Below are 27,267 nucleotides of genomic sequence, written 5' to 3'. Positions count from 1 at the left end.
ACAGCATTCTGCTTGGTCAAGGTCATGATGGTATTGTGTACAGCACCGATGATTACTTTAGTCAGCAGGATGGATGTTGGTCCTATAACATTGCTCAGCTTGGTGCTGCTCATGACTGGAACCAGAACAGAGGTGTGAACATATTATTAGATTTGATTATATAGATTCAAGTTATAATGAAAAATACATTTAAAGCATGATTATATTGTGGAAGTTTATGCCAGGAGGTCTGTCTAAATGCACAAAAATTCAGTTGGTTGATTTTGATTTTTTTTTGTAGAGAGATGGACAGATTTCTGAGCAGAGTTGTATTTTCCTAAATCCACTGATTTCAGCGGGCTTTGCAGGCTGCAACTTTGCTTTAAGCTTAGGGTATAATTTCCCTAAGATGAGATATTGAATTGTGACTGTCAGATACAATAAGAGATAGGGCTGTTGTGCCTCCAGCAGTTATGTTAAAGGAAAATATTTAAGATTTGGGCGTCTTTTGGGATTTGGGTGTCTTAGTTGATAGTTCCATGGGAATGTCAACTCAGTGCATGGCAGCTGTGAAAAAGGCAAACTCTATGCTGGGGATGATTAGGAAAGGAATTGAGAATAAAACTGCAAAGATTGTCATGCCCTTATATAAAGCAGTAGTGCGACCGCACTTGGAGTACTGTGTTCAGTTCTGGTCGCCACATCTCAAAAAGGATATTGAAGACATAGAAAAAGTGCAGAGAAAGGCAATGAGGATGATTGAGGGATTGGACCACCTTCCTTATGAGGAGAGGCTGCAGCGTTTGGGACTCTTTAGTTTGGAGAGAAGATGTCTGAGGGGGATATGACTGAGAAGTCTATAAAATTATGCATGGGGTACGAAAATGTTGACCAAGATAAATTTTTTCTCTCTTTCTCACAATACTAGAACCAGGGGGCATACATTGAAAATGCTGGGGGGAAGAATTAGGACTAATAAAAGGAAACATTTCTTCACGCAACGTGTGATTGGTGTTTGGAATATGCTGCCACAGGAGGTGGTGATGGCCACTAACCTGGATAGCTTTAAAAGGGGATGGGACAGATTTATGGAGGAGAAGACGATCTATGGCTACCAATCTTGATCCTCCTTGATCTGAGATTGCAAATGCCTTAGCAGACCAGGTGCTCAGGAGGAGCAGCAGCAGAAGGCCATTGCTTTCCCATCCTGCATGTGAGCTCCCAAAGGCATCTAGTGGGCCACTGCAAGTAGCAGAGTGCTGGACTAGATGGAGTCTGGTCTGATCCAGCAGGCTCTTTCTTATGTTCTTAATATTACAGTGTAGGGAAATATTGAAGACCACAACATATTAATATGTATCCATTATGTAATATGTATCTATTAATATGTATCCTATTTATTTTGTTTGGGGTGTTTATAAAACAGTGAAGTACTCAGGGCTGTTACATTACACAAAAAATGTTCAAACCTATTAACAAATAAAAACCAGACAAGATTAAAAAGGTGATTACAATAGCATAATAGACAATATCATAAAACAGTATACCAACATAAAACACCAAAAGCCCTCCAGAATAAAAAGATCTTCATAAGGCACTAAAAGGGCATGAATGAGAATGCCAGGTCAACAGGTAGGATACAGAGTTCATAAACTTTGGCAGAGGTAAAATGGATGACAACCTGTGACAAGAGTTTCTTAGTTATTGTGGCATATAATACAGGGTGTCATTAGCTATCTTGGATCATGGCTGGAGTAGTCCTTCAGGTACGCAGCTATATTCTGTCTCACCAAATGAAAAAAAACAGAATTTTAACTTCATTCGCCACATGGTGGACCATCTTTGTTTTAGAATGCTCCACTTGGGTCCTAGTGCCTACCTAATTCTGTTAGAAACTAAGGCAATTTAGCAGCATCGTAGCTGCTTCTTTATTTCCAAAGATTTTTAATTTATCTTGTTGCATTTTAATTATTGTATATATTATTCGTACCATTGGGTTTTTACTATTTGTTGCAGCAAAACAAGCAATGGATCAAGGAAGATCTCCAATTATAATAGACAACACTAATACGCAAGCATGGGAAATGAAGCCTTATGTGGAAGCGGTAAATAAAGCAGTATATTTCTTGTGGAGGTTCCCTTTTTTTATCATGGACAAAACAATTTATAATGAACAAACAAATCAACTTTTATTGTGATAAGAAATTAGGTTTTATTCAGTTTTGCTTATCATAAACTTTGCACACATGTCAGGAGGTACAAGACCTTTATACTAAAATAAAGAATCTGGGATTTGATCCCCTGAACTTTTATCAGGAAGGCAGACTGTGTGGCTTAGTGGTAGAACACACAACTTTGCTTGAGATTCAGTCACTCTCATTCAGTCACTCCCATCTCTAGTAAAGGATCATTGGTAAGCCATTCTAGGAAGACCTTTCTTTGCCTGAGATCCCAGAGAACAGCTGACACAGCAGATAACATTGACCTAGGTGCTTAACTTGGCTGATTTGGTATAAGATATCATCAAGGGTTTTGAATAGTTTCTGACATTTTCTTCTGAAATCACATGACAACACTTGGGTTCGAAGGAGTCGACGAGTGATGTACTTCTTTTTTGTTTGTCTGTTTGATCGCTTAGGCTCTAGAAAAAGGCTATAGAGTGGAATTTCATGAACCAGACACATGGTGGAAGTTTGATCCTGAAGAATTAGAAAAGTGAGGTCTATGTTTTGTTTTCTCTTTTCGAGGAATGTGTGAAATTCTCTTTAGAATCCAGTCTTATTCTAACGTGTGCGGTGTTTGCAGTTTTTCATGTACTCCAACTCTTCTGCCCTGAATTTTCCAGTGTTAGGCCTGTCTCTCAAAATCTGGAGCCTCAAGCTATCCTTTTGATAACAGGTGTATCCTCTATGTTACTGCTAACCAGGCATGCTGGTTGGGATGGGGGAGCCCCTGCCCTAAGCTCCTGTTTTCTTCTGCTACTCCAAACAGTAACAGGAACATTAAAACCTCACTTCTGTGGGAAACCCCGCAAATGGTGGTGATAACTTCCAGAGCTACCATTGTCATTTTGGGGACTTCCGCAGAAGCGACATTGTCATGCTCACGATGCATCCCCCCCACAGCATCCCTGCTCTTAACCCTTCCACCAGTTTCCAGACTCAGTCTGACAACCCTGCTGCTAACAAAGGTCATATTTGACCTCTCTGTTCATTTTTCAGTTCATTTTCATTCCCTTGTTTGTATCTGCAGTTTGTCTTCTGGGTCCTTTGGGGGCTGACCCAACCCCATGAGGCCCTTTCCTGAAACTTAGTAGTAGATTGCTTTGACAAATCATTAAAAAAATATTAATTTAAAGTTGTTGCTGGCTGACTAAATTTGCTTCATTAAGAATATATCAAATGGAAATCTGACCATGTTCCCCTTGAGGTGCTTGGTTACCTCTGGATGATCTCAAGGGTGTTAGACTTTGAAAAGTGTTAAATCTATTATCAGGTCCTCAGTATATAGTACGTTGTCCTCAGTATATAGTACATTGTTTTCAGTATGCATGTAGCTAACACCTGGTACTTGGAGATGAGCTATTTCTTCTTAAGTTTTTAAATGAAAAATAACCAAGCAAGAGTTTGAGAGAAGATATGGGTTATGGTTGAGGTGGGGGTTAGCACTGTCGAAGGCTTTTACTGGTTGACTCAACTGGTTGTTGTGGCCTTTCCAGGCTGTGAGGCCCTGGTCTAGTAGATCTTGTTCCTAACATTTTGCCTGCATCTGTGGCTGGCAGCTCCAGAGGTGTATCACAGAGAGAAGTATATAACACATTTCTCTCTGTGATGCACCTCTGGAGATACCAGTCACAAATGCAGGTGAAACGTTAAGAACCAGACCATGGCCACATCCGGGGAAGCCCACATCAACCAGGGGTGAGCACTGTTTAATCCCTTCTGTTCAAATTTGTGCTCCTTTCCCTAGTTGCCTTTCCACCTATGGGGGAAATAGTCACTGGTTCTGACCTTGGCCCTGGCAAGAGTCTTGGAAAGAATCGAGCTAAAAATATTGTGGAGTGAGCTACTTAATCAAACACTTCAACTTAATTTCTTGCTTTTTTTTTTTGTAGGAGGAACAAGCATGGGGTCAGTCGTGAGAAGATTATTCAAATGCTGGAAAGATACGAATATCGAGTATCTATACCTATTGTCATAAATTCGGTGCTGCCTTTCCATAAAACTTCACAAAGGCCACCTCCACAAAGAAGAGAGAGGTGGGGAGGCAGTTCAGACACTTGGAATACTTTCAGTGTATTAAATAGCCGATAAGTAAGGGTTCATTGAACTTTGCCCAATTTATTTGTTTGAAAAAAAAATGTCAATATTGCAATCCAAGAGAGTTTGGTGCACTTGCACTTAATGGATTTAAGCCTGCATTGCTTTGTGTAGGATTCTCGAACTGTTCAGCCGCTTTCTTTTGAGGCTTGTAATTCCATTGCAGACTATCTCCTCTTGGAGATTGTTTATAAATAATGTTAATAAATGTTTAATTTTAAAACCGAATGTTAAATATTTCCAATATATATATATATTTGTACTAACCTTGGTTTTTAAAAAATCCTGTGATTATGTGGATCTACCATGGGGTTTATAATTGGATTTTAACAAGAGTGTTCTTGCTGACAGAGAAACTGCTGAGCAGTTAACTGAAAGCTTCTAACTAGAATATGATGATTTTTCATAAGCAGAGGTATCCAGAAGAATAACTTTTTACATTGGAGTTACATTTGAACCATTGCCTTTCACAGCTTTCAAGCAGTGGTCCGGGTTGTTGTTGTTTTGTGCTAGTTATTTCAACTAGTAGCTGAGCTTGTCATTTAAAAAAAAAATAAGGCTACGTTTGTATAAACATTGAGCAGTGAAGAGTAGTCAGGCCTGTACAAATAACATTTGCGGTTTGAACATGTCAGCAGACGCCATGCAGTCCTACCTGGAATTCTAATAAGTTCTTTTATCTGAATTCCAAACCGAAATTTGTATCCTGAGTTTCCCATACTGTCCTGGATAGAAATCTGGCGATCTTTGTTGTTGTTGTTGTTACTGTGTATTTTCATAAAAGAAGCAATAAGTCTTAACTGTAGACGTTGCAAAGTTACTTTGAAGCCACATTATATTATCTCAGAATTTTGATGCAGGCAAGAACCAGGTTGCGGAGCTGAGCTAGTAAAGGTTTAATTATTGTGCTAATCCTTTTTTTTTCTTTTTCTTGGTACATTGTGAATGTTTTGTCAGTTGCTTTCCTCTTTTCATATCAACTGATGTAGTATATTGTATCATTGCTGGTTCAGCAATTCAGGGTCGGTATATGCAATAGATGATTTGGATTCTGCAGCACTTTTCCTCCAAGGGCTGTGCTTGCTTCTAGCACAAGGAACCCTGCGCCATTGGAAAGTGTATTTTGCCCTAGTAGGATGTGATTTGTACTTTTGTTAGCAAAAAAAGGATTGTTGGATCCAACCCAGTATCCTAGTGTTTGTACTTCACAACTTTAGTTCAGAGGAAATGGTTTAAAAAGATAGAATGATATTTTCTGTTTTAGTCTCATAATTACTGTTGGTAGCTTTGGCTTTCTAAAATTGGTTTACCCATCTTTTTTTTCCCCCTAAACATGGGGGGAAATCTAACCTGTAAAACCAGTTTTCAAAGATGATAGTTGCATGGCTTTACTGCCTGCGTAATATGATTTATTTTTTAATTACATTTTGGACAATAGCTAGTTTGAGTATACATGGTGGATTTTGCCTAACTTTCAGCATCTAAAGAGGTTAGAAATAAAATCCAGAAGAAAAACAAACGGTTATATGATCATTTAATTGTCCTAACACATTTATGGAACCTGGAATATTGGAAAATATTGGTTCTGTATGCTTAAAGTGATCATTTAATTGCCTGATCTATATTCCTAGTATCCCATACACAAAAGAAGCTCCCCTTAAGTCACTGGAATTTCTTAGACGTTATTATGCAAGCAGGGTGGTTAAGTTGTTGCTACTTAGGATGTACAAATGAAAAATATGCTGTCTGTTGCTTCAAAGTAGCTTTCCTTTCCTCTTACTGTTTTTGAACATAGAAGATAAAATCTTTCTGCCCTGTATTGTCAGTGCAGTTGTTAAGTATCTGGATTTCACACACCGCTAAGAGTTATCTTTCTAACTTAGCTTGTAGGACAAATGTTGCTTGTCACTTTCACTTGGGTACCACCTGAGTTTAATGAAAGGGTTAGAAAAGTCAAAGCACTCCTCTTGTTCACACTCCTCTTGCCCTGCTCATGTACATTACTTCAGTAGTGTTTTCCCAAGCTGACCTCCTAGATCAGGGGTTTGCAACCTGCGGCTCTCCAGATGTTCAGGGACTACAATTCCCATCAGCCCCTGCCAACATGGCTGATGGGATTTGTAGTCCATGAACATCTGGAGAGCCACAGGCATCAGCCTTGGGTTGGTTGAAGGGTCATATTAGCTAGCATGGGGGAAAAAGTTATTTGTTATTTTCCAAATTAAGAAAAGATATATTTTCTCTGTCTACCTTTGAGGAACAGCTCATCAGAAGCAACTACTTGGGGTTAAAAAAAACCTACACTATAACATAGTACAAGTGGAATAAAATCCAAGTCTACTAATATCTTAGAGACCAACACAATTATTTAGGATGTTTACTTTTCATTAATTAAATCTTGCTTCAGCTATAGTTGCGACTCATGGAAGTTTATAGCCTGGAAAACATTGTTGGCTTTTAACTTTTGCTGCAGGCTAACATGGCAACTTGCCTGAAGCTAACTTCATAGCACCAGCGCTTGCTGATAAGTTCTGATAACCGATTGTTGTCCAAGTTGACAGTAGTGCCCCTCATCCGGCAGTGCTAATGCTCAGATTCCTTATAACTAAGACGATGTGCAAAACTTGTGAAGCAACCATGCCAAAATACTGATGGCAACCCTTGTTCTTCCCTGTCCTGCAAAACATTGTCACAATTATGGTTTACAGTCCGCTTCTTCTAGGTGTATAGATTGCTTGATGTTTTTGCCTTGGGGCCTCTGGCAATGACCTGCATGTGTAAAGGGCAGATATCTGGTATAGTTTGTCCTTTGCCCAATTCATTGTAAGCTTGCAAATGAGGATTGAATATTTGTGCACATGCAAGATCCTTAACATATATGTAAGAGGTTCTCTGGATCAGAATAAGAGTATTAGCCAAAGTGCACTGGAGCTCTGAGTTCCCCCCCAGTTTTGCTAGTTAAGAAGTACCTGAGATGCACTCAGCATTTTTCTGTAGATTGGCTTTTGTTTAGTTTTATTATCTAAAAGTTTATATCAGCAAAGTGGGGTGCGAGAGAGAAAACAGAAGGATTAAACCAAAAGGGTTAGAAATGAAATCTGGATATTTAATTTTGTTCAGTGAGTTCTGTGTGTTCTATTTTTAATATGTGTGATGAAAATGTGCATGTAAAACTTTTTATATAAATTTTTATTAAATTAAAAGTTTGAATGAATTGGTGTTTAATTTGTTGCAAACATGTTGTGTCAATGTTTCACCACTAGATTGGTTTTAATAAACTTGTGTACTGAACTTGATGGTTTAGTAAGACTGAGGTATTAAAATATCTTTTTAAATGCATAGGTAAACATGCACACCCTTTTTATCAGTGCACTAGTATTCCTGACATGTACAACAGTTGTTGCGAAATATTTGTTTTCTGTTCTTATCCTGCTGATAAATGGGATATCAAACAGAAGAAGGGGGTTTGCTGTTTTTGATTGTTTAGTTACTCTGTGCAGCATAGATGGAGCTTCCTCCAGGGAAAACAAAGCTTGATGTAGCAATTGGCTGTTCCTCCTCATAGCAGGCAATGACTATTTGTTTTTCTAGTAATCAGCATGAAGAGCCTTTCTTATATCAACATATCTCCCATGTGCAAAAAAGAGAAGAAAAATATTGTTGAAAACAAGAAAAAGCTTGTGTGAATAAATGAAGAGCATACAGAAGGAGTAAAGGGTGATCTAAATATGTACAGCAGCAGTGAGAGGAGATAGAGTGCACGCTTTTATGGGAGTGAGCAGGACCCTCCTGAGGCTTGCCACACTCCATGTACAAAGGAAGTGTGGATGTGAATACTAGAAGAGAGGGGCAGGTCAGCATTTTATATTATTACAAAATGGTGCAGGGACTACACAGCTGTTGCTCTGAAGCTGTGTAGGGGACTTCCTTTGGAAGCTTACTAGCTCATTGGTGTTCCAGTATGAAATGCAAAACCTTCCTTTGTCAGCTGCAAATGGGAAGTTGTTAAAATTATTGATATACAAGTTTTTGAGCTTTTTATTACTCTGTATGCAAGGAGGTACTGTTCAAAGCCATACTTTGATGACGGGGTGAATATTTTACAATGAACATCTAGAATTTGAATGTTAGAATTCACATTTCAAGGCCAACAGTTCCTAGATTAATTTGGAAGTGCATGGAAATATATCCTTTGCCGTCTTTGCACACATACTCAAGTGAAGATTGTCAGCATTGGCAGATCTATTTCTGAATTGTCTGATGTTTACAAAATGTGCCTCTACACATGCAAATGTCTACATTCGCCACCTTATGATTGTGCAACGTATACATTTTAAATGAAATTAACAGACTACATGTAACTGACATGCTGGGAAAGACCTTATGTTTAGAATGATCATTGCAAAAGTATTACAGCTTTAAAACAGTGCAAACAAGAACACTTTATAAAGGTTTATAAAGATTCTATTTCCTGCCAAACTCTGAATATTTAATATTGCGATTTGCAAATATGCTCATGTAGAGCCCCAAAGTGTTGTAAAAGAGGCTATGGATCTATGGATAATTTGTGGTCATGTAATCACAGGATTGGTCTCTTCTGTATTTGTAAACCTATTTATGCCTACCTAATGTTGCATATGGTGAGATAGTGATGAGTAAACCAGGAAGTAACCCAGCTGTTCTCCTGGAGGCGGAGGGTGTCTTGTGGGTTGTTCCGTTCTCTTACCCGGGAGGCAGGTCTAACTGAATTTCTTCCCCCTTCCAACTGTCATAACGTCCCTTCTACCCTCAGTATCGTTCCTGCCTCTTACGGGGGAGCACCGTCTTCGTCTTTGCTCTGAGCTACTGGCAACCTATACTCCTTCTACTTTAACTCCTTCAGTGCTAAGACCTACAACTTTCCCCGCAAGGTGGCTGAGCAGCTGAGGGCTGTTCGCGGCAGCTCGCTTTTACAGAGAGCATTTTGGGCTCTGAGGAAACTCCGAGCGTCTCCCCAACTGTCAAACGGCAGCGGTTGCCATTTTGCCGAGCCGGCAAGTGAGCTGATAGCACATTTACAGGTGTACCTTGCCATTTTTTAAAAAATCGCTGATGGCTCAGCGCACCTTCTCTTCTCCTCAGGAGCCGTTCAGCATATCTGCTGAGGAAACCACACAGTCTAAAATCCAGAAGCCTTCCACTAATACAGCAGGGGCGCAGCAGGAGGATCCCAGGCAAGGGACGAACATCTCATCGGGCTGCCAGGCGCCCATTGTGCAGGCAAAGAAAAACAGCCTTTAAAGCGTAAATATGCCGTCCCTCCCCCACAGCAACAAAAGGAGGCCCGCAGAATCAGTTTAAATCTGGAAGACGCGGCACTACCTAATCTTCCTTCCAATGCAGCTGAGGGACTTCCTCCCACAGCAAGCACTAACCATGCAACGGTCATGGCAGGGGTGCACCGCAGCTGCCGCACAGTCATGCCACGGAGCAAAGCCAGCTGGCTGATTTGCTACTCTCTAATGAGTCCTCAGCCTGGGGGACTATTACTCCTCTTCAGTTTGCAAAGTTCATTACCCAATCTATAAGGCTAGAAATGGCTATTTCTCACCAAGTAGGTCAGACTTCAGTTCCCCAAGACAACAACAGACATCGGCCGCAGTGGCCAGCAGAGGGAGCTGTTCCACTAGATAATGAACCTTTCAGCTTCTCCCACCACAGTCCCTAACCCTTCAGGGGAGATACGGAAAAGATGGCATAAGCTAGATGTCTGTAGGGCTCTAAGAGTGTACATTAAACGAACCAAGTCCATCAGAAAAACTCCTGACATGGTCATTAACGTTACTCATCCCAATTTGGGTCAAAAGATGTCCACGGCTGCCATTAGTGCAAATTTGAAGTTATGCATTGCAGAGGCTTACAAAAATACTAACCTAGAGGTTCCATCGGGTATCACGGCGCACTCCGTTAGGAGTGCAGCCACAAATGCAGCACTAAGACACCAGGTGTCGGTGGAAGATATATGCAATGCGGCTGTGTGGTCTTCATCTTCAACGTTGGTAAGACATTATCAGATTCAGTCCTGGGCTGACAACAGAGTGGTATTCGGAATCAAGGTATTGCATCACGTTTCTGGAGACCAAAGATTCTCACCCAGGGGGATTGGGACGCTGCATTGGTATGTCCCACGAGACACCCTCCGCCTCCAGGAGAACAGACCATTGATACTTACGTTAAGGGTCTTTCTCCTGAGAGGTCGGAGGGTGTCTCGGCCCTCCCTGAAAGAGGTCTCCGGCAATGGAAGCTTACCATACTGTTATACTGTTCAGTTAAAGTGTTGATGGTGTTACATTTTTAAGTTGCTGGTTTTGTACTGATTCACTTTACATTCGGAATGACAATTAATTAAATGTTACTTAAGTTCCACGTTTCCACTGTCTGTGTGTGTGTATCTATGAACTACGTGGTCAATGCGATACTAAGGGTAGAAGGGACGTTATGACAGTTGGAAGGGGGAAGAAATTCAGTTAGACCTGCCTCCCGGGTAAGAGAACGAAACAACCCACAAGAAACCCTCCGACCTCTCAGGAGAAAGACCCTTCACGTAAGTATCAATGGTCCGTTTTCCCTCCCATGTGTTCACGCTGTTCTAATGCTACCAGAGTAGTGTGACGTGGCTGTACAAAGAAGCAAAAGTTGTGTCAGTAATGTAAACAGCTCCCAGAAGCCCGTATCCTTACCTGGGTGGCCTAGACCAGCTCAATCTGATCAGCCATCAGAAGCTAAAAGGGTCAGCCCTGGTTAGTTCAGGGTCACTAATTAGAGCTAGGCAGTGGCAAACCATTTCTGTTTTGTCTCCTGCCTTGAAATCCCCACGGAATTGCTATAAATGGGCTGTGACTGGATAGCACTTTTGACCAGCGAGATGCATGTGTTTAGTTGGCAGGTATAAAAGTTTCCTGACAGCCCACTTGCTTGCCTGTTAGTCCTCTCGCTCACTGCTGCCCGCCCCCCACCAGCACACTTGCTGCCTGCCACTGCCCATCCCTCCACCAGCTCGCTCACTTGCTCCCACGCCGCCAGCCCACTTGCTCATCTGCCAGCCTCCTTGCTCACCACCCACCGCCTGACCCCCCATTGGAGTAAGTCCTGCACTGCGATTGGCTGTGAGTGTGTTGTCACCACACATTCCAAGGTTAGTGAATTATATCTTAGAATAATTCTGTATCTTTGTCTACCCGTACCTATTCCTTTAATTTCTAAGCCCTGTTTTATTAGTATTCTTTGTTTTCTCTTTCTGTCTGGTCCTTTTTTATGTGACAGTATTAGGGAGAGGGAGAGCCTCCTCAGCTGGTTGACTGCTTCTGTAGTCTCCCGAGCAAAATGCCTGGTTAACCACAGCATGTCAAAAGACGCTTGGGATGATGTCTATCTATCGAAAAGAGACATGGAGGCTCCAGTAGCAGTAGAGGCTGCATAGGAGGACACCCAGGTGGGCATGACCCAGAAACAAGCTGCTCCATCCTTGGGAGAACCAGGTGTGAAGCCATCTTCTAGTCAGTGGCTCCAAGCATGCCAAAAAGACAAATGAGGGCGAAATGGCTGCCCAAGCTCCCATTCCAGCATGGCAGCCAGAGACGGTATCTAGCAACTCTCAGTTTGAATTGGGTCATGCAGCAACTGCACTGAGCCCCAGGGATGAGGAGATGGAGCAAGATCTTAAATCAGGTAACCTTCAGTCCCTTTGCATCAGCCATTGACTTAGCTGATTCTATAAAGAGCACTATGGAGGCAAAATTTGCCTCCCTGATACAGCAAGGGCCCCTGGCCTAAATAGAAGCAGCCTGATCTTCCCAGTAGCCTGCTTGGTTGTTGGAGCCCATTCCAGGGTCCAGTAGTGAGGATGGAGGTGGCCCTTTCTAGTTCACAAAAGATGCAAGAAAGAGGGGTAGATCTAGTCCAGTTAGAGACGAGGGTGAATCCTCAGACAGTGAGGATTCCAGTGAGGAGGGAGAGTCCTGTATGAGAAAGAAGAGGAAAGTGAGGAAATTCAGGTTCCTGAACCTACAGTTTGGTTTTTTAAGGGCGAAGACTACCAATATCTGTTAAAAACACTAGCAGCCCTGGACCTAAAGAAATTTCCAGGTCAGGGAGGACAGTTCAAAAGCTGACACCAGATCTAGGTACTTTGGGAAGGGAGAGTTGTTTCCCAACTATCAGAGCATTAATAACTGCATAAATTGTGTCCCGTGCCACCATTGTTTGTACGCACAAGATTATACAGTTGCTGCCAGAAAACGACAGGAATGTGTCAGGAAGGTGCCAATAGGCTACTTAAGGCAGTTTCCTTTATGGCGGATACCATCTTGGACACCATGATCTCTTCTGGAAGGGCATTAGCCTTAGCAGCAGTGACCAGAAGACTCCACTGCTTGACGGTCTGGCAGAACGTTATTGTGGTCATATACCCCTACCAAGGCGGGGGGAAATTTGGTGATGCTCTCAATCACATCCTGGTGGAGATGTGTGACAAAATCAAGACGATGCCCAACTACATACCCAGTGAGGATTCCAGAGAGGAGGGAGAGTTCTTGTATGAGAAAAAAGAGGAAAGAGGAAATTCAGGTCCCTGAACCCACAATTTGCTTTTTTAAGGGCAAAGACTACCAATATCTGTTAAAAACACTAGCAGCCCTAGTGTTTGATGATGCTTTTAATCACATCCTGGTGGAGATGTGTGACAAAACCAAGATGATGCCCAACTACATACCCAGATTGGATCATCACCAAGCCTCCAATTTTTCCTTTCGAGCACAGCATTCTTTGCCTCATTTCAAGCATGACTTTTGGAGGAACAGCTGGAATGCCAGCAAACAATCATCCAGAAGAATGCCAACGCCATGCAACAGGAGATTTACAGGAAGAGCCATTGCTCTGATCAGGACCCGAAGTCAAACAAAGCATGACTCAGCAATGGCTCTGGTGGGAGGGAGACTGGCCCTCTTTAGAGACATTTGGTTCCAGTCAAAAGTGGATGCCTGAGCCAGGAAGTAGTGACCTGTGGGTATGCCACTGAATTCTTGAGCTTTCCACTGCAGTGCTTAATTTTTTTACCTCTTGCCTACAATCATGATAAGAAGAACAGAACCATCAATGTGATAGAACATCTGTTGACATTCAATGCAATAGAGGAGGCTCCCCATCTTGGAGAGGGGAACAGGAGTGCATTCATTCTTTTTTTACCATTTCAAAGAAGAACAAAGACTGGTGTGGGATTTTGAACTTCAAATTTCTGAATTGCTTCGGAAAGTTGCACCATTTCTGTATGGAGACACTGTGGTGGATTGCAGAGTCATTGCAGCCAATGCCAGATAACCAACAAAATCAGTTTATCTCTGGCTGTGCGAAGAACAGTCAAGAGCAATCTCTATTGGCAGCTGAGCCTCCAAAACAACAGTCAAGGTCAGGAGTTTTACCTGCCCAATTACAAATAAATCTTCACATATGCAAGCCCATCAGGATTGTTGGAAGGATTCCCAAACAAGAACATTGGACTCCCCAGGAGTCCAGACTGCATTGGTGCTCCAGGCAGTTTTCCTTCAGGCCTTCAAAGTTGTCATATCCTTATTCACATGGACAATGTGGCAACAAAGATGTACCTCAACAAGCAGGGAGGTTCAAGGTCATTGACTCTGCACCAAGAGGCATCCAGTTGGGCAGAAACACGCCTTGAAGGCAGAACACATCAAAGGGGAGCTGGACATAGTGTCAGATTAGCTCAGCTGTCAGGATCTTCAGGGAGGAGAATGGTTGTTGGCAAAGGAGGTGTTTCTGAACATTACCCGTAGGATGGGATTAAATACGATGCTAACTGCATTAATAGAGGCTTCATTTGGGCCAATTAAGTACATATACTTGAAGTTTCTGAGAACGAAGATAATTTTTCTGGTAGCAGTCATATATGCCATAAAAGTATCAGAATTGGGGGCTCTTTCTGTAGATACAAAACTATATTTTCCACCAGGATAGGATCCATTTTTGTCCAGGCAAATCCATTTTTTCCATCCCAAGGTAGACTCTAGGTTCCATCATCAACAAGAGATCTTCCTTCCTACCTTCTGCCCAGATCCCAAACATCCAAAAGAGGTTATGTGGCACAACCTAGATATCCGTAGGGCATTAAAAGCCTACATCATTGGAACACAAAGACAAAACATTTGAAAAAACAGTGTCTTATTTGTGTCCTTTTCAGCTCCAAAGGATGTAGATTCTCGGCTTCTGCTGTTAGTAAATGTCTCAGAGAATGTATATCAGAGGCTTACAAAGCCAATAAGATGGTGCCACCTGTGGGAATTACGGCTAACTCCATAAGAAGCACAGCTACAAATGTAGCTCTGATCAAGAATGCTTCCATAGAAGAAATCTGCAAGGTGGTGTTCTAGTCATTGGTGTCCACTTTCATCTGACACTACAAGATCAATGCATACAGTTCATCAAATTATGCCTTTGCAAATTATGCAAATTATGCCTTTGCAAATTATGTCATTGCATCCTGCAACATGTGTTGGAAGAGGACAATGATGACCCACCCAATAATTACTAGAACCGCTCTGCGAGATCCCAGAAAAATGTCCTGCAGCTCAGAAGGAAAATGACCATTGGTCCTTACCTGTGAAGGGTCCTTCTCCTCTGAGCTTGTAGAGCATCTTACCCTCCCCCAGTCTTCATTATTATGACAGGCAACTAATGAGATTACATCATTTGATTAACTAGTTTCTCACCAGTGTGAGTTCTCTGTTTCCTGCTCTTACTTAGTTCTTTATGAGCTGACTCTGTATGTTCTTCGTTGAAAGTTATGAAGTTAGTTAAAAGTTAATACAGGTTTTCAGAGTACCAGAACTGGGTAACTGTCACGCAACACAGAAAACAGAAAGTTCTTGTTCCTGCCTTCCTGGTAAATGGTGGGAATTACCCAGAAAGATGTCTTCCAATGCTCAAAAAAGAACTGTTCACCAATGGTCATTTTGAACTGCAAAACCAAGCATGTGTGATAATATCTTCTAGTCAGATAATAACTTCTAGATTTGGGATTCCCAAAGTGGGTGGGAATCATTAAGGGGGGCAGTGAAGAATTTTGGGTGTAGGGTGTGACAGATAATTTTGGGGCAGCACAGGGATTCCTGGACCAGCTAACAGGTACAAGGTCTTGTCCTTCCATCCTTGCCATGTGGTGATTGGTGAGTTTTTAAAAAAGCAGCAGCACTCTCCTCACTGTGTAGTTGGGGGGGGGGGAGCAGGAGAGTCAAAGCAAAGAACCCCGTGCCCCTCGTTTGCAAGTGTGCCGTTCCCCCTCCTTGCCCGGGCCCTTTGGGTGGCGTATCCTTCCCTCCTACCCTAACCTGGGGGTTGGTCTCCCCAGATGGTGACTCTCCCAATTGGCCTGAAGGGCCAAGAAACAACCATGCCCACAAGGCACCTGGTGTACGTGGCAGCCCTTGCCCACGCCACCCTTTTCCTAGCAGGTCTCTCTGCCTTCCTTCCCCTGGCTGACTTGAGAGTTCGCACCCTCTCTCTCTCTCCTTTGTTGTTTCACAGGGAGAGGAGTTTCCAGGGGTTTGTCTCTCCCCTGTGGCCTCACAGGGAGAGGTGTTTCCAGCCTGTGTGAAAGACTCCCACCCTGTTACTGCACAGGGTTGGGACCAGCCTAAACCGTGCTCTAGGTTCTGGTAGGGGGTCTGGGCTCTAGGGTCCTTTTCCCACTTCCCACCATTGAGCAGTCCCTTTCCCTTGTCTGTTCACACCACCACCCACATTCTCTGCTGCTGCGGCAGCTCCTGACTCTCCCCTTCCCACTTCCTTATATCCCTTCTGCCCTCTCATTTCTCTCCCTCGTTCCAGCTGCTTCCCTGGCCCATCTCCCACATCCGCCTCAGCTGTGGGCAGGTGGGCCCTGCCTGGTCTAAGCTGCTTCTCCAGCCCATCTCCCACATCCAGCTCAGCTGTGGGCGGGCGGGTCCTGCTGGGCCTAAAACTCCTCTCTTCCCTGTCTTCCTCTTTGAACAAGGCCTCCACCGCCCCTGCAAGAGGCTCCTCTGCAGCTTTCCCATCTCCTGCGGTGCCAGCTCGTGCTTGACCCAGCGGGGCAAGTCCGGGCGCTGCGACTGAGCCCGGGCAGCAAGGTTTTGGGGGGTTTTTTGCAACAACACTCTCCTTGCTGTTTAGTCCTGGGGGCTGGGATGGGAGCCAAAGGAAAGAGCCCAATTGTAACATTTGCAAGGCACTATATATACATATGAACAAACCTTTTCAGAACTCCATTGGCTCATAGGCCACATCCCCAGTGCCCCCTGCCCACATACCATGTTTCCCCGAATATAAGACAGTGTCTTATATTAATTTTTGCTCCCAAAGATGTGCTATGTCTTATTTTTAGGGGATGTCTTATATTTCTGTATTCTGTTCATCAGGCATGCTTCCAAACAAAAACTTTGCTATGTCTTACTTTTGGGGGATGCCTTATATTTCGCACTTCAGCAAAACCTCTACTACGTCTTATTTTCCGGGGATGTCTTATATTCGGGGAAACAGGGTACATATGAACACACAGCTCTCCACAAATTTAAAACAAACCCAATGTGGTGGAAGCCTCAAAAAGTTTGGGAACCACTGATTTAGATGGTCTGGAGAATATTAAGGAATGGCAAAGGTAACCCTTGATGGCACAACTGTGTTTTAAAAGTCCTTAATATGGTGTTGCTGGAGGAGGTTACTCATGAAAGCACTTTGTTATCTTGTGTGTTTGAGATAACAAAGTTTATTTGGGTTTAGTATCAATATTAGTAATGCAAAGTTGAATCACCTTTCACATATAAGACACATTTAATGGCTGGAATAACTTCCATCTTTTTACATCCCAATTGTGAATAAGATGTTCCAAAGATAATCCAATAAAATCTTCTTGATATTCTGTATAATAATCTGTACTAGAAGACAAAAAGGTAGCCATAGCAGTTATTTTTACCTTGACTTGAAATTTTTGCTAATAATAGGTATCCCTAAACTGTGTTGAACATGATAGCTAATCGTTGGCTAGCTTCTCCTGTGTTTACAAACAACTCAAATACATTCTCTCAACAGACTAGAATGCTAGATACTACCAAGAAGAAGGTTGACAGATAACAGCCTTAAGTATTTATTTTGTGGGTTAGAAGGAAGGATTGGAGAATTTGTAAATATGTAAATAGCCTTTAACTCTGAGAAATAAGTTAGAGAGATAAGGTTACATTATGTCGATACTTTATATGAAATGGAATAGGAATGGAAATAGCTTTTTCATCTAAAAATGCTGGTTTAGATTTTAATGGAAATTATACAATATTAAAGATAAATTTAGCAATGGAATTTGGGCGGGAAGTCAAATATTTATTATTTTTTGCTGTTTATATAGTTTTCAATGTTAGGGTGAGACTAGTTCACTATAAGGTTTTGTAGTGTATTGTTTCAGTTGTGGTGTGTAGTTAAAAATGTTTAAAAATAATTATTTTTTTAAAGTTTTTTTTCCATTAGGAGCAAAGTCTGGCATTTTTCTGTTTAAATTTTATACGAGGCTGCCCTGGTAGCAAACTAGTGTTGCTGAATCATGTGCACATAATGCCAGCATGACACCATGTTCTATGATGTTGAATTAGCTTAGTTGTCAGTACATCCCAAACCTAAGTATTTACATATTGGGCCGTAAGTGCAAAGCTCTCCGAGAAGAAATTCAGGACTATGTGTTTTTAATAGGTAGAACGGTAAGCATTTAATCAATACGGCTTTTGTTTGCTCTCACTTACTATCTCCTAAGCATTATATAGATTAGACTGTTAACCTAATACTTTATGAAGATTATTTTAATCTTTTTCATATTCAGTTCTTTATTCTATTTAGGGAAACAGTGGTAAAGAAGAAGCACCAACTGCACAAGATGAAACAGAAAAGGAAACAGAAGAGGAACAGAAAAACGAAGGGTGCTGCTGTTAAAGAAGTAAAGAAGACTGACCATCAAACCCATAGTGATAAGGACTGGTCACAGAGCCCAGATGAAGATTCAGAAGACAATGGGAAATTCAAGTTGGTTTTGGATGAGTTTCTAGAGGAGGTTATAGCAGATGGTGAAGTTGATTCTGCCAACGAAAGCAGTCTGAAATATTCCGACTTGCAGAAAGGAAGCTTCTGTGTTTCAGGTTTGGTGGATCCAGTCGCTTCAGACAAGCCACTACCAATTGATATTCTTTCAGGAAATGATCCATCATCCACAAATTTGCCATTTGTTGCAAACAAAAATGTGACTGAACTATTGTCCAGTGATTATTTGCCAGATGAAATCCAGAATGAAAGATTGGTGGACACCAAGAACAGTATTTTGGAGCCTAAAAACCAATGTTCTCCCCCCAGATCAGGCTACGCCGATGCAGAAAATAGTCCTGTTTTATCCGCTATAGAAGACAAAGCTGTCCCTACCAAAGCTATTTCAAAATTGGGCCCAGGGCGGAAGATGTTAGGCAACAAGAAGGAACTATCCGTTTTTCTTCAGCAGGAGACATCCAAAAAGATGGAGAGAAACACCTGGGCTTTCTTCTGTTGTGACTTGGTTGATGAAGACCCCCATGCTGTGTCTGGCAAGAATGAATTGTGTCCAACTTGGCCTGAGTGTTTGTCTAATGTCATATATGAGCAAAGGCCAAGGAAAACAAAGAAGCTCAAGCAAGTCTTTTCAGAGAGGACAACAGAATTAAGTGATAATAAATCTAATAAATCTAACAAAGACCTGGAGAAAGGAGGTGATGGGGCAGTGTTAAATGAAAGAGATGATAGGATAGATTGTTGTCTGCCGTCACCGCTGTCTGAGATGCCAGGCACTGAAACTAGTAATTTCCACACAAAGTTTGTAAATAACGCCAGTGATGTGGCTTTGTTAGCGTCACCCACAGGAAAAGGAAGATGCAGAAGGATCTTCAACTTGGCCCCAAACTTTGATTTACCCAGGCAGATTCCTGCTAGAAAGTATGGGAAAGTGTTAAGGAATGGAGATGTATTGATAGAACCAGAGAACGTTTCAGATGACAGTATTAGAGGAGAGGACAAGCAAAGTCTTCGGTGCCATGAATCTCCAGCACCTCATGGTTTTGCTGTAATAGTTGATTCTCTTCGTCTTGATGTAGAATCTCTGTCAGTTCCAGCCAACTTGACAGAACCTGTGGACTCTTCAAAGAAAGGAGTTGCTTCTCAAATTCAGATATGTACCTCTTCCTTAATCAGAGATGGGCAAGTTGTTACTCCTAATAAAACTCTGCAAACGAATACAAGTAGAAGGAATATGCCACCAAACATTTCAACTACTCAACCAGATATTTTATATTCAGTTAAAGCAACTACTGAGTATCTTGTGAATCCTGTCCCTGAACAGTGTAAAAATATGCACCAAATCAACAAACTTGGAGCAACGAAACATTCCCGAATTGAAGATGATCAGAGTCTTTTAAGTATTAAATCCAATTCTCTGAGGCTTCCTTTATCACTAGGGTTTGCACTTCAACTAGTAGAGTTGTTTGGTTCTCCACTGGTTCCATTAGGTAATTACTACTTTTTTTAAATTAGTGCTTAGTTTTTTAAAAGTGCCAAAATTGAAATGGAAATTGGCAATTCTAATAAATTTGATGTTAGGATAAGAATGTGCCAGAATGTAAATATACTGATTGAAAATGTTCACTTCCTGTCTTCAGAGGGATACTTTTCCACATTTCTTGCTTTGGAGTATACAGTTTTCTGCTGGTAACCTTGCTTTTTAGTTAAGTGTTTTAACTAAGGAATTTAAAATCCATCCAGACCTCTGGAATGAGAATAACAAAAAGGGTATTCAGCTGACTTTTGCAAATATGAACTCTAAAACATTGAAAACATGCTATTTAGGTTGAAACCTTACCAAAATGGCATTTTCAAATATGTTAATATACATATCATTCTATTTCATATAATATAAATATATAATCCTGCTTACAAGTCGCTCTATGGGGCTAACATTAACTCTCTGTGTGATTTATAAGTGTGTAGGAAATTAAAAAGATTTCCCTCGACACCCACCAAATGTTAACATAGCACCAAGTGAACCTACATAAGAAAACTGATTCTGGTGGGTTTTCTGGGCTGTGTGGCTGTGGTCTGGTGGATCTCGTTCCTAACGTTTCGCCTGCATCTGTAGCTGGCATCTTCAGAGGTGTATCACAAAGAGAAGTCTGTTACACAATATGTCCAGAGGAAAAAAAATGTTTGGGGTATATATTGTCCATGTCCTAGGGTGGGGAGCCAATCAGTAAGTGTTTGGGTGGAACTTGTTATGCAAAAATGTGGTTGATAGTATTGTATTTTAGGTGCCAGCCACAGATGCAGGCAAAACGTTAGGAACAAGATCCATCAGACCACAGCCACACAGCCCAGAAAACCCACCAGAACCAGTTGAATCTGGCCATGAAAACCTTCGACGCTACATAAGAAAGTTTCAGGGTGGGGAAGCCATGTTGGTCTGCAGTAGAAGAGCAAGATTCAAATGTAGTAGCACTTTACAGACCAACAAGATTTCCAGCATATAAGCTTTCAATGGCCAGCGCTCCTTTGTCAGATACTGACCAAGGGATGCCTGACCAAGGGATCTCTGACTCTAGAAGCTTATACACTGTTAATGTTGTTGGTCTACAGGACTCAAATCCAGCATAAATAAGGGGTTCAGGTGCCACTATAGAGAGTTCCACTGTTCTGTAGCCATCTGCCTGAGCTCCTGAAGGCCATAGATATTAATTGGCAAGCAGATTCACAATGAGGTAAGCAGTACCTTTAGATACAGTTAATTTAGGACCTTGTAGATCAGAGCAAACCTCAACTTGTGTTTTAAAATGGTCTGGAAAACAGCCAGCTGTGAGTCTGACTTCTCTGTTCTGGAGCAAGTGACATTTCCAAACCATCTAGAAAGGCAGTCCCCAAAACTTCCCACTACAATAACTAAGCCTGGGAGTTAACCAGAACATAGATAAATGGGGAAACATTCCTGGGGGCTTCCATCCAAGGGGTTAATCAGGTTCACAGCTGCTTAGCTTCAGTAGTTCTGCTTCAAATTCTCCCACATTTGTTTGGCCACGCAACTTTGCATCTTCAAGTTTCTTAGTGCTGTAAACATTGACTTTCTAGACCATGTGAAGGAAAGGTGTGCATGTGTGGGCATGGTCTACTCATATTCCTTTCTCTAAGCCTGGAGATCTATAACCAGTTATCATTACTGGTTCTGGTGGGTTTTTTGGGCTGTGTGGCCATGGTCTGGTGGATCTTCTTCCTAACGTTTCACCTGCAACTGTGGTTGGCATCTTCAGAGGTGTATCACAGAGGGAAGTCTGTTACACACTGTGTCCCTAACTGACTTCCCTCTGTGATACACCTCTGAAGATGCCAACCACAGATGCAGGCAAAACGTTAGGAACAAGATCCACCAGACCATGGCCACACAGCCCAGAAAACCCACCAGAACCAGTTGAATCCAACCGTGAAAGCCTTCAACAATACAATTACCATTACTGTTTGTAATAGGATAGTACCATTCTGAAATAAGCATAGGAAGTGCCACTAAAGGTTCCTCATTCCATTTCCTTTGTTAATTTTTTGCTAGTGAAAATATTGCCTAAAGCGGTCATGTGATATCAAGGTGTTTCCTCTGAACATGGCATTTACACTTAACCCTATTAGCAGCAGCTACTAGGTCTGTCTTCCATGAATTTGTCTACTTCTTTATTATGGCCATCTAAACTAAGGTCTGTATTGAGATGGTGGGTGCCATACATGAATTGTGTGTGGAAGTAACATGTTGTCACAGTTTTTGCTTGTAGAAAATGCTAGGTTTGAACAGTAGTATTTTCAGCAGCAAATACTATGAGAGACCTTTGGATGAGTCTTTTGAAAACTGTGTTAGGTCAGAATTGACAATAGTGTGTTGGAAAGACCAGTGTTATGATTTGGCAAGAGGGAGTTTCACAGGTTCATCTGCAAAAGTAGATTTTTGATCACTTGCAATTGTGCAAAGGAGAGTCCCGCAAGAGCAGCGGTTCTCAACCTTTGGGGGTCGAACAACCCTTTTCACAGGGGTCGCCTAAGACTCTCTGCATCAGTGTTCTCCATCTGTAAAATGGATAAATGTTAGGGTTGGGGGTCACCACAACATGAGGAACTGTATTAAAGTGTTGCGGCATTAGGAAGGTTAAGAACCACTGCACAAGAGCCTTGTTTCCTACCTAACAACATTTAACCAGGTGTTCCAGAAAGACTACAAGCAGGACATGAAGTCCCTCCCTCCTGTTCCTTTGCCTCTGATGTTCCATGGTCAACAAACCCTTGCAGGCATCTTGTTCTTCTCCAGGAGACGCAGAATTTAACTAACTAATGGTGGTCCCAAGCTACTAGACCCTAATGAGGAGTTCACCATTCCAGTTTTGTTACACCCTGCCTACACTTCTGGAAATAAGACTATTTTTGCTTCTTAAAGGGAACTTCTGCCAATCAAGATCTCCATCCCTAGCCACAAATTCCAAATTATCCTGCAGACTGGAGATTACCCACCTTTGTATCTTGGTCATTTGGGAATGGTCAGAGTTATGTTTCTGTTTATTTAAAACATTTATAAGCTGCTTTTCTGCCTTGTGAAACTCAAGGGGCTTACAAGCAGAAAAGCTTGTTTTCTGCCTTGTGAAACTTACAAGGTGGTAGACAAAATGCACAACATACGAGCTTCTTTGATTGATGCAACAGTCAGCAGGCCCTCTTCCTGGGATCTTAATTCCCAAGCAGGAACATATTGGAGAAGATGGTCCTTCAGATATGCCAGCCCCAAGCCATGTGGTACCTTAAAGGACAAAACTGACACCTTGAATTGGGTTCAGGAATGGGTCAGTAGCCGGTGTAATTGCTGCACTGGGGACATATTCTTCCAACAGCTGACCCCAGCCAGCAGCCTACCATTTCCAAACAAGGGTAGCTCCAAATAGAGCACATTGTCTTAGTTCAATGTTAACTAAGGCACAGATCACTGTGGCTAGATTAGACTTAACCAGGAACAGATGCAGTTAATGCCTCAACAAAAGCACTCCAGACCAACACAATCACCTGGTTTTATAAGGTGACTGCTATGCCAAGTATTCCCAACCTGAAAACCTGGCTTTTCAAGGGGAGCACCACCCCATCCAAGACCAGAGATCTCTCAAGTCTCTGGTCTGCCTTCCTACTAACCCAGAGCACCCCTGTCTTGACCAGATTTCAACTTGTACAGATTTCATCCGTTACTGACTCCAAGCATGGATTCTGGTTCGGGAACATCAACAACATTCTCAGAATTAGTTGGGAAAGAAAGGGGTACAATTCACATATTTTTGTGCATGTGCATTGTAGCATTAATTTTATTGAAGGAATGGTGAAAGTGAATCTGTATTGGCACTCATTGGTTTTTAAAAGGAAGAACACATAGCTGACAAACTGTTTACTGCTAGGGAGTGGGAACATAAAAGAAAAAACAAAATGCATTCTTTTCCCTCTAGTGATTGTCACATTGATTGCATATAGATGGTAGCTGGCTGTTCATTTGTGCTTTGCAGTAAGCTGATTGAACAACTTGTTTATGCTAATTCCTTGTTTTATAGACACTTTGCTACCAGATGATTATGTTGTTCCCCTTGACTGCACAATATCAAAGGAGATCTATTTACAGTGGAAGGCTTCTGTGGAGGTATGAATATTAGTTTGCCACTATCTTTGCCCTGAAGAATTTATTTTTTCCCGACTTTTCTCCTCAGTGGATACACAAAGTATTCTCCCTTCTGTTTAATCCTCACAACAACAAACCTATACTAGGCTGAGAGAACGGCTGGTCCAAGGTCACCCAATGAGCTTCTATGGTAGAGAGGAGAGCTGAGCATTGATCCACCATACACTGACTAGCCCAACTGTCTAACCACTACATCATGCTGCCATGGGTGCTAGCAACTTCACATTCATTACATAAAACTAGCATCAGTATTGAAAGATTGTCTTTTGAGCTTTCTGACAGGAATTGGGCTAATCTGTTGGTAGGCTATATCTTGTCAAAAAACTTGAAGTTTTCTGGGGTTGGAAGAAATGAAGGGCAAATTGTTTTCCCCTTGATTTTAGAAAAAACAGCAAAAGGATAGATCAAAAGGATACACCGCCTTGCCTGGTGAGTATAGTCTTCTTTCCTAAATGTAGCTGCAAACCTTCTTTGTGCAAATGGAGTGCTTTGCACACTAATATCTGGATTTTGCAACAGCTGATTTGACTGGAATGTAACGGTAATGTTTTATTTTTGTTACTGTTTCATTGTGAAGTGCCTCTTGGATGGTTGATTAATTTTGAAAAGTGCCACTGATTTTCAGTTTTAGATGGCGGTAATTGGTGGGGAAAGGGATGTTTCCTGCTGTTTCTTCATTGTATCTTGCAAATGTTGCTTTACTTTGAGCCTGTCTTTAACCTTATGCGGTCAGGCTGGGTCCCAGAGATTCTTCAGTCAAAACATGGCAATTGTCTTCCATGCTGTTCTTCCCAGGTCACTGTTTATATCTTCAACCCCCTTCCATATTTCATCACCAAATGTATATTCTTGAAAACTGTTCTGGCTTTTTCTTGAATATCCATGAATATATTAGACTACAACACCACAGTACAGTCTTGCTTTAGAAGCCATTTATCTTTGGCTAAGTAAATGTATGAGATATGGATCAGGTTTGGGACACTGGATAAGAGTGTCTGCTGAAAGCTAAGATGTGGCAGCAGTCTGCAGGCAGCTGAGATTGCATGCGGGTGTAGGCTGATCATGGGGGTTCAGAATCTGCAATGCTCCCCGGTTCCTTGTAAAGGAGAATCCTGACTAATGCGTAAAGGTAAACCCCTTTTAAGGCCTTGTGTTCATTTGCTTGTGTGGTTCCTTTGTAGCTGGTGCAGCTGCCCTGGAAGCTTCGAGGGAAGTTGATGATCAAGAGAAACCAGAATCTTCGGATGCAAACCCACAAATATACTTGTTCCAATAGACTTGGGAAAACATCATCACTTTGATAATAAAAGTTTACAAGATACAATCTTTGAGCAACAAAAGTGGTTCATCTGAACTTTTGTCTGAAAACAAATAACAGAGTTTTGTGCAAAAGGTAGCTAAACATTGAATCTGCTTTCATTTTTTACTTGGCAGGTCATCTTTATGATTCTATCTAGAAGTCAACAATAGACTTTTCATTCTCTACACACTGATCTTTGTGCATTTGTACACTCAGAGGTCTATAGATGGAAGATAATAGCTTGCGTCCTTGCCCCCCCCCCCCCAACCTTTAGATTGGGATGAGGAATTAATTGGGTCTGACAAACAGTGAAGGATGCAGTTTCCTTTCTTTACTTATTTACTGCCATCTATCCTTGTCCATTTCAAGTCAGATTTAATGTAGAAAAGCTATCCCGGAAGAGTGAAAAGTGAATCTTTTTTTACATTAAAGCAGATTAATTCCATCATTTAATATGCAGGAGTAGACCGAAGCAGCCAAATAGTCTGTAATTCTGAAAAGCCATACCATTTAAATTGTTCACTTTGTCTTCAAAAGGTGAAACGTTTCTGGCATGTTACGCCCTTTACAGTCTGTGCCAGCTGTATAGCTGCCTAGTGATGAAAAGAGAAATGTGATCAGAGAGTCAATGTTTAGCGGTCAGGATTGGTTTTATAAACTGTAATTCTAGTACTTTCCTGGGATTAAGCCACAATAAATAACATTGGACCTACTTTTGAGTAGTTCTGCTTAGGTTTACTCCTAAAGAAATTCTGCCATCTAAAAGAGAATTGTTCTGCAGTCTCTCATAGAACAGGGTGGACACCTTGAGGGGGCTTACTGTTCCTTTAAGATATTTCACCAGATTTTTTCATTTTGTATTCACAGAACTTCCTAATTTAGGCTTAACCATGGATGGACCACCAGATAACAGCCAGCTGTGTTACAGTGTTGGTGAAAAGTTCATAATACACAGTTTGTTGAAAGATCAACAATCATAATTTTTGTCTTGCATTCATGTAAGCCCATTAAGTTTTTGTTTGAAATAAAATCAAATTCCAAGGAACATGCTTTGGTCTTTGCTACTTTGAAAAGCAATGTAAAATTGCTTCAACTACTTGCTTCAATTACTTGCAGTGGGCGCAACTGTAGTATGCAACTACATTAAATTAATGCAACTATTTTAAAGCTAACATAACAATTCAAGAACCGCAGACACGTAAACAGAGTTTTGCAGCCTTATTTCATGCATCTTAATTCCATAGTCACAGGTCAGTGTTCCTAGGATTTATTTATTTACCTATATTTACCATCTGCCTGCCTTGCTGAGACTCCAGCCAAATTATTATTTTTTAAAAAGCCATGAAGGCATTATAATAATACAATAAATAATGTGATAAAATTGATTACAAAACTAGAAAACAATGAAATGAAAACTATATAACATCACAAAATGCAATAACACTGCATAAAAAAACTATGACCCTACAAGCAGGGGATCCACAAGGACGTGGAGGGAGGTTCATCTTATTTCCCGCCCTGCCAAGCCATTCTTTCCCACGTACCAGCAAACCTGTCTTATCTGTCTCCATCTCCAGATTCTCATCCTTCCCAACCCAAGCAGCATCTTTCCAGGAAAAGTGGGCAAGTTGCACAAGGCTGGCTGAGCCTGGTCCGGTTGGATGGTGGAAAGCCTGCAAAAACTTGCAAGGGACACCTCATTTCCCCCATGTGAAGGAAAGGTGTGCATGTGTGGGCATGGTCTATTCATATTCCTTTTTCTAAGCCTGGAGGTCTATAACCAATCACCATTGCTGTTTGTAATAGGATAGTACCATCCTGAAGTAAGCATAGGAAGTGCCCCTAAAGGTTGCTCC

At 41.6% G+C, this 27,267-nt stretch overlaps 1 protein-coding gene across 1 annotated transcript; it reads left to right on the top strand.

The window, feature by feature from the left end:
* On the top strand, positions 1–26,456 carry LOC125430927. The gene is made up of 9 exons (XM_048493286.1): positions 1–132; positions 1,996–2,084; positions 2,618–2,694; positions 4,094–4,237; positions 18,207–19,891; positions 23,987–24,072; positions 24,495–24,540; positions 25,293–25,504; positions 26,279–26,456. Exons 2-8 carry the CDS (start codon positions 2,007–2,009, stop codon positions 25,385–25,387), a joined length of 2,211 nt encoding a protein of 736 aa, XP_048349243.1. The 5' UTR covers positions 1–132; positions 1,996–2,006; the 3' UTR covers positions 25,388–25,504; positions 26,279–26,456.
* The last annotated feature ends 811 nt before the right edge of the window (positions 26,457–27,267 follow it).

This window comes from Sphaerodactylus townsendi, linkage group LG04 (assembly GCF_021028975.2).
Source record: "Sphaerodactylus townsendi isolate TG3544 linkage group LG04, MPM_Stown_v2.3, whole genome shotgun sequence".
Classification (NCBI taxonomy): domain Eukaryota; kingdom Metazoa; phylum Chordata; class Lepidosauria; order Squamata; family Sphaerodactylidae; genus Sphaerodactylus; species Sphaerodactylus townsendi.
The sequence above is the reverse complement of the archived record's forward strand: the minus strand, read 5'-3'. Positions and strand labels throughout refer to the sequence as shown.

Coding starts and splice junctions, on each gene's coding strand:
- LOC125430927 (XM_048493286.1), top strand. CDS start 2,007: ATGGATCAAGGAAGATCTCCAATTATAATAGACAACACTAATACGCAA. Junction 2,085..2,617: donor TGAAGCCTTATGTGGAAGCG/GTAAATAAAGCA, acceptor TTGATCGCTTAG/GCTCTAGAAAAAGGCTATAG. Junction 19,892..23,986: donor TTCTCCACTGGTTCCATTAG/GTAATTACTACT, acceptor CTTGTTTTATAG/ACACTTTGCTACCAGATGAT.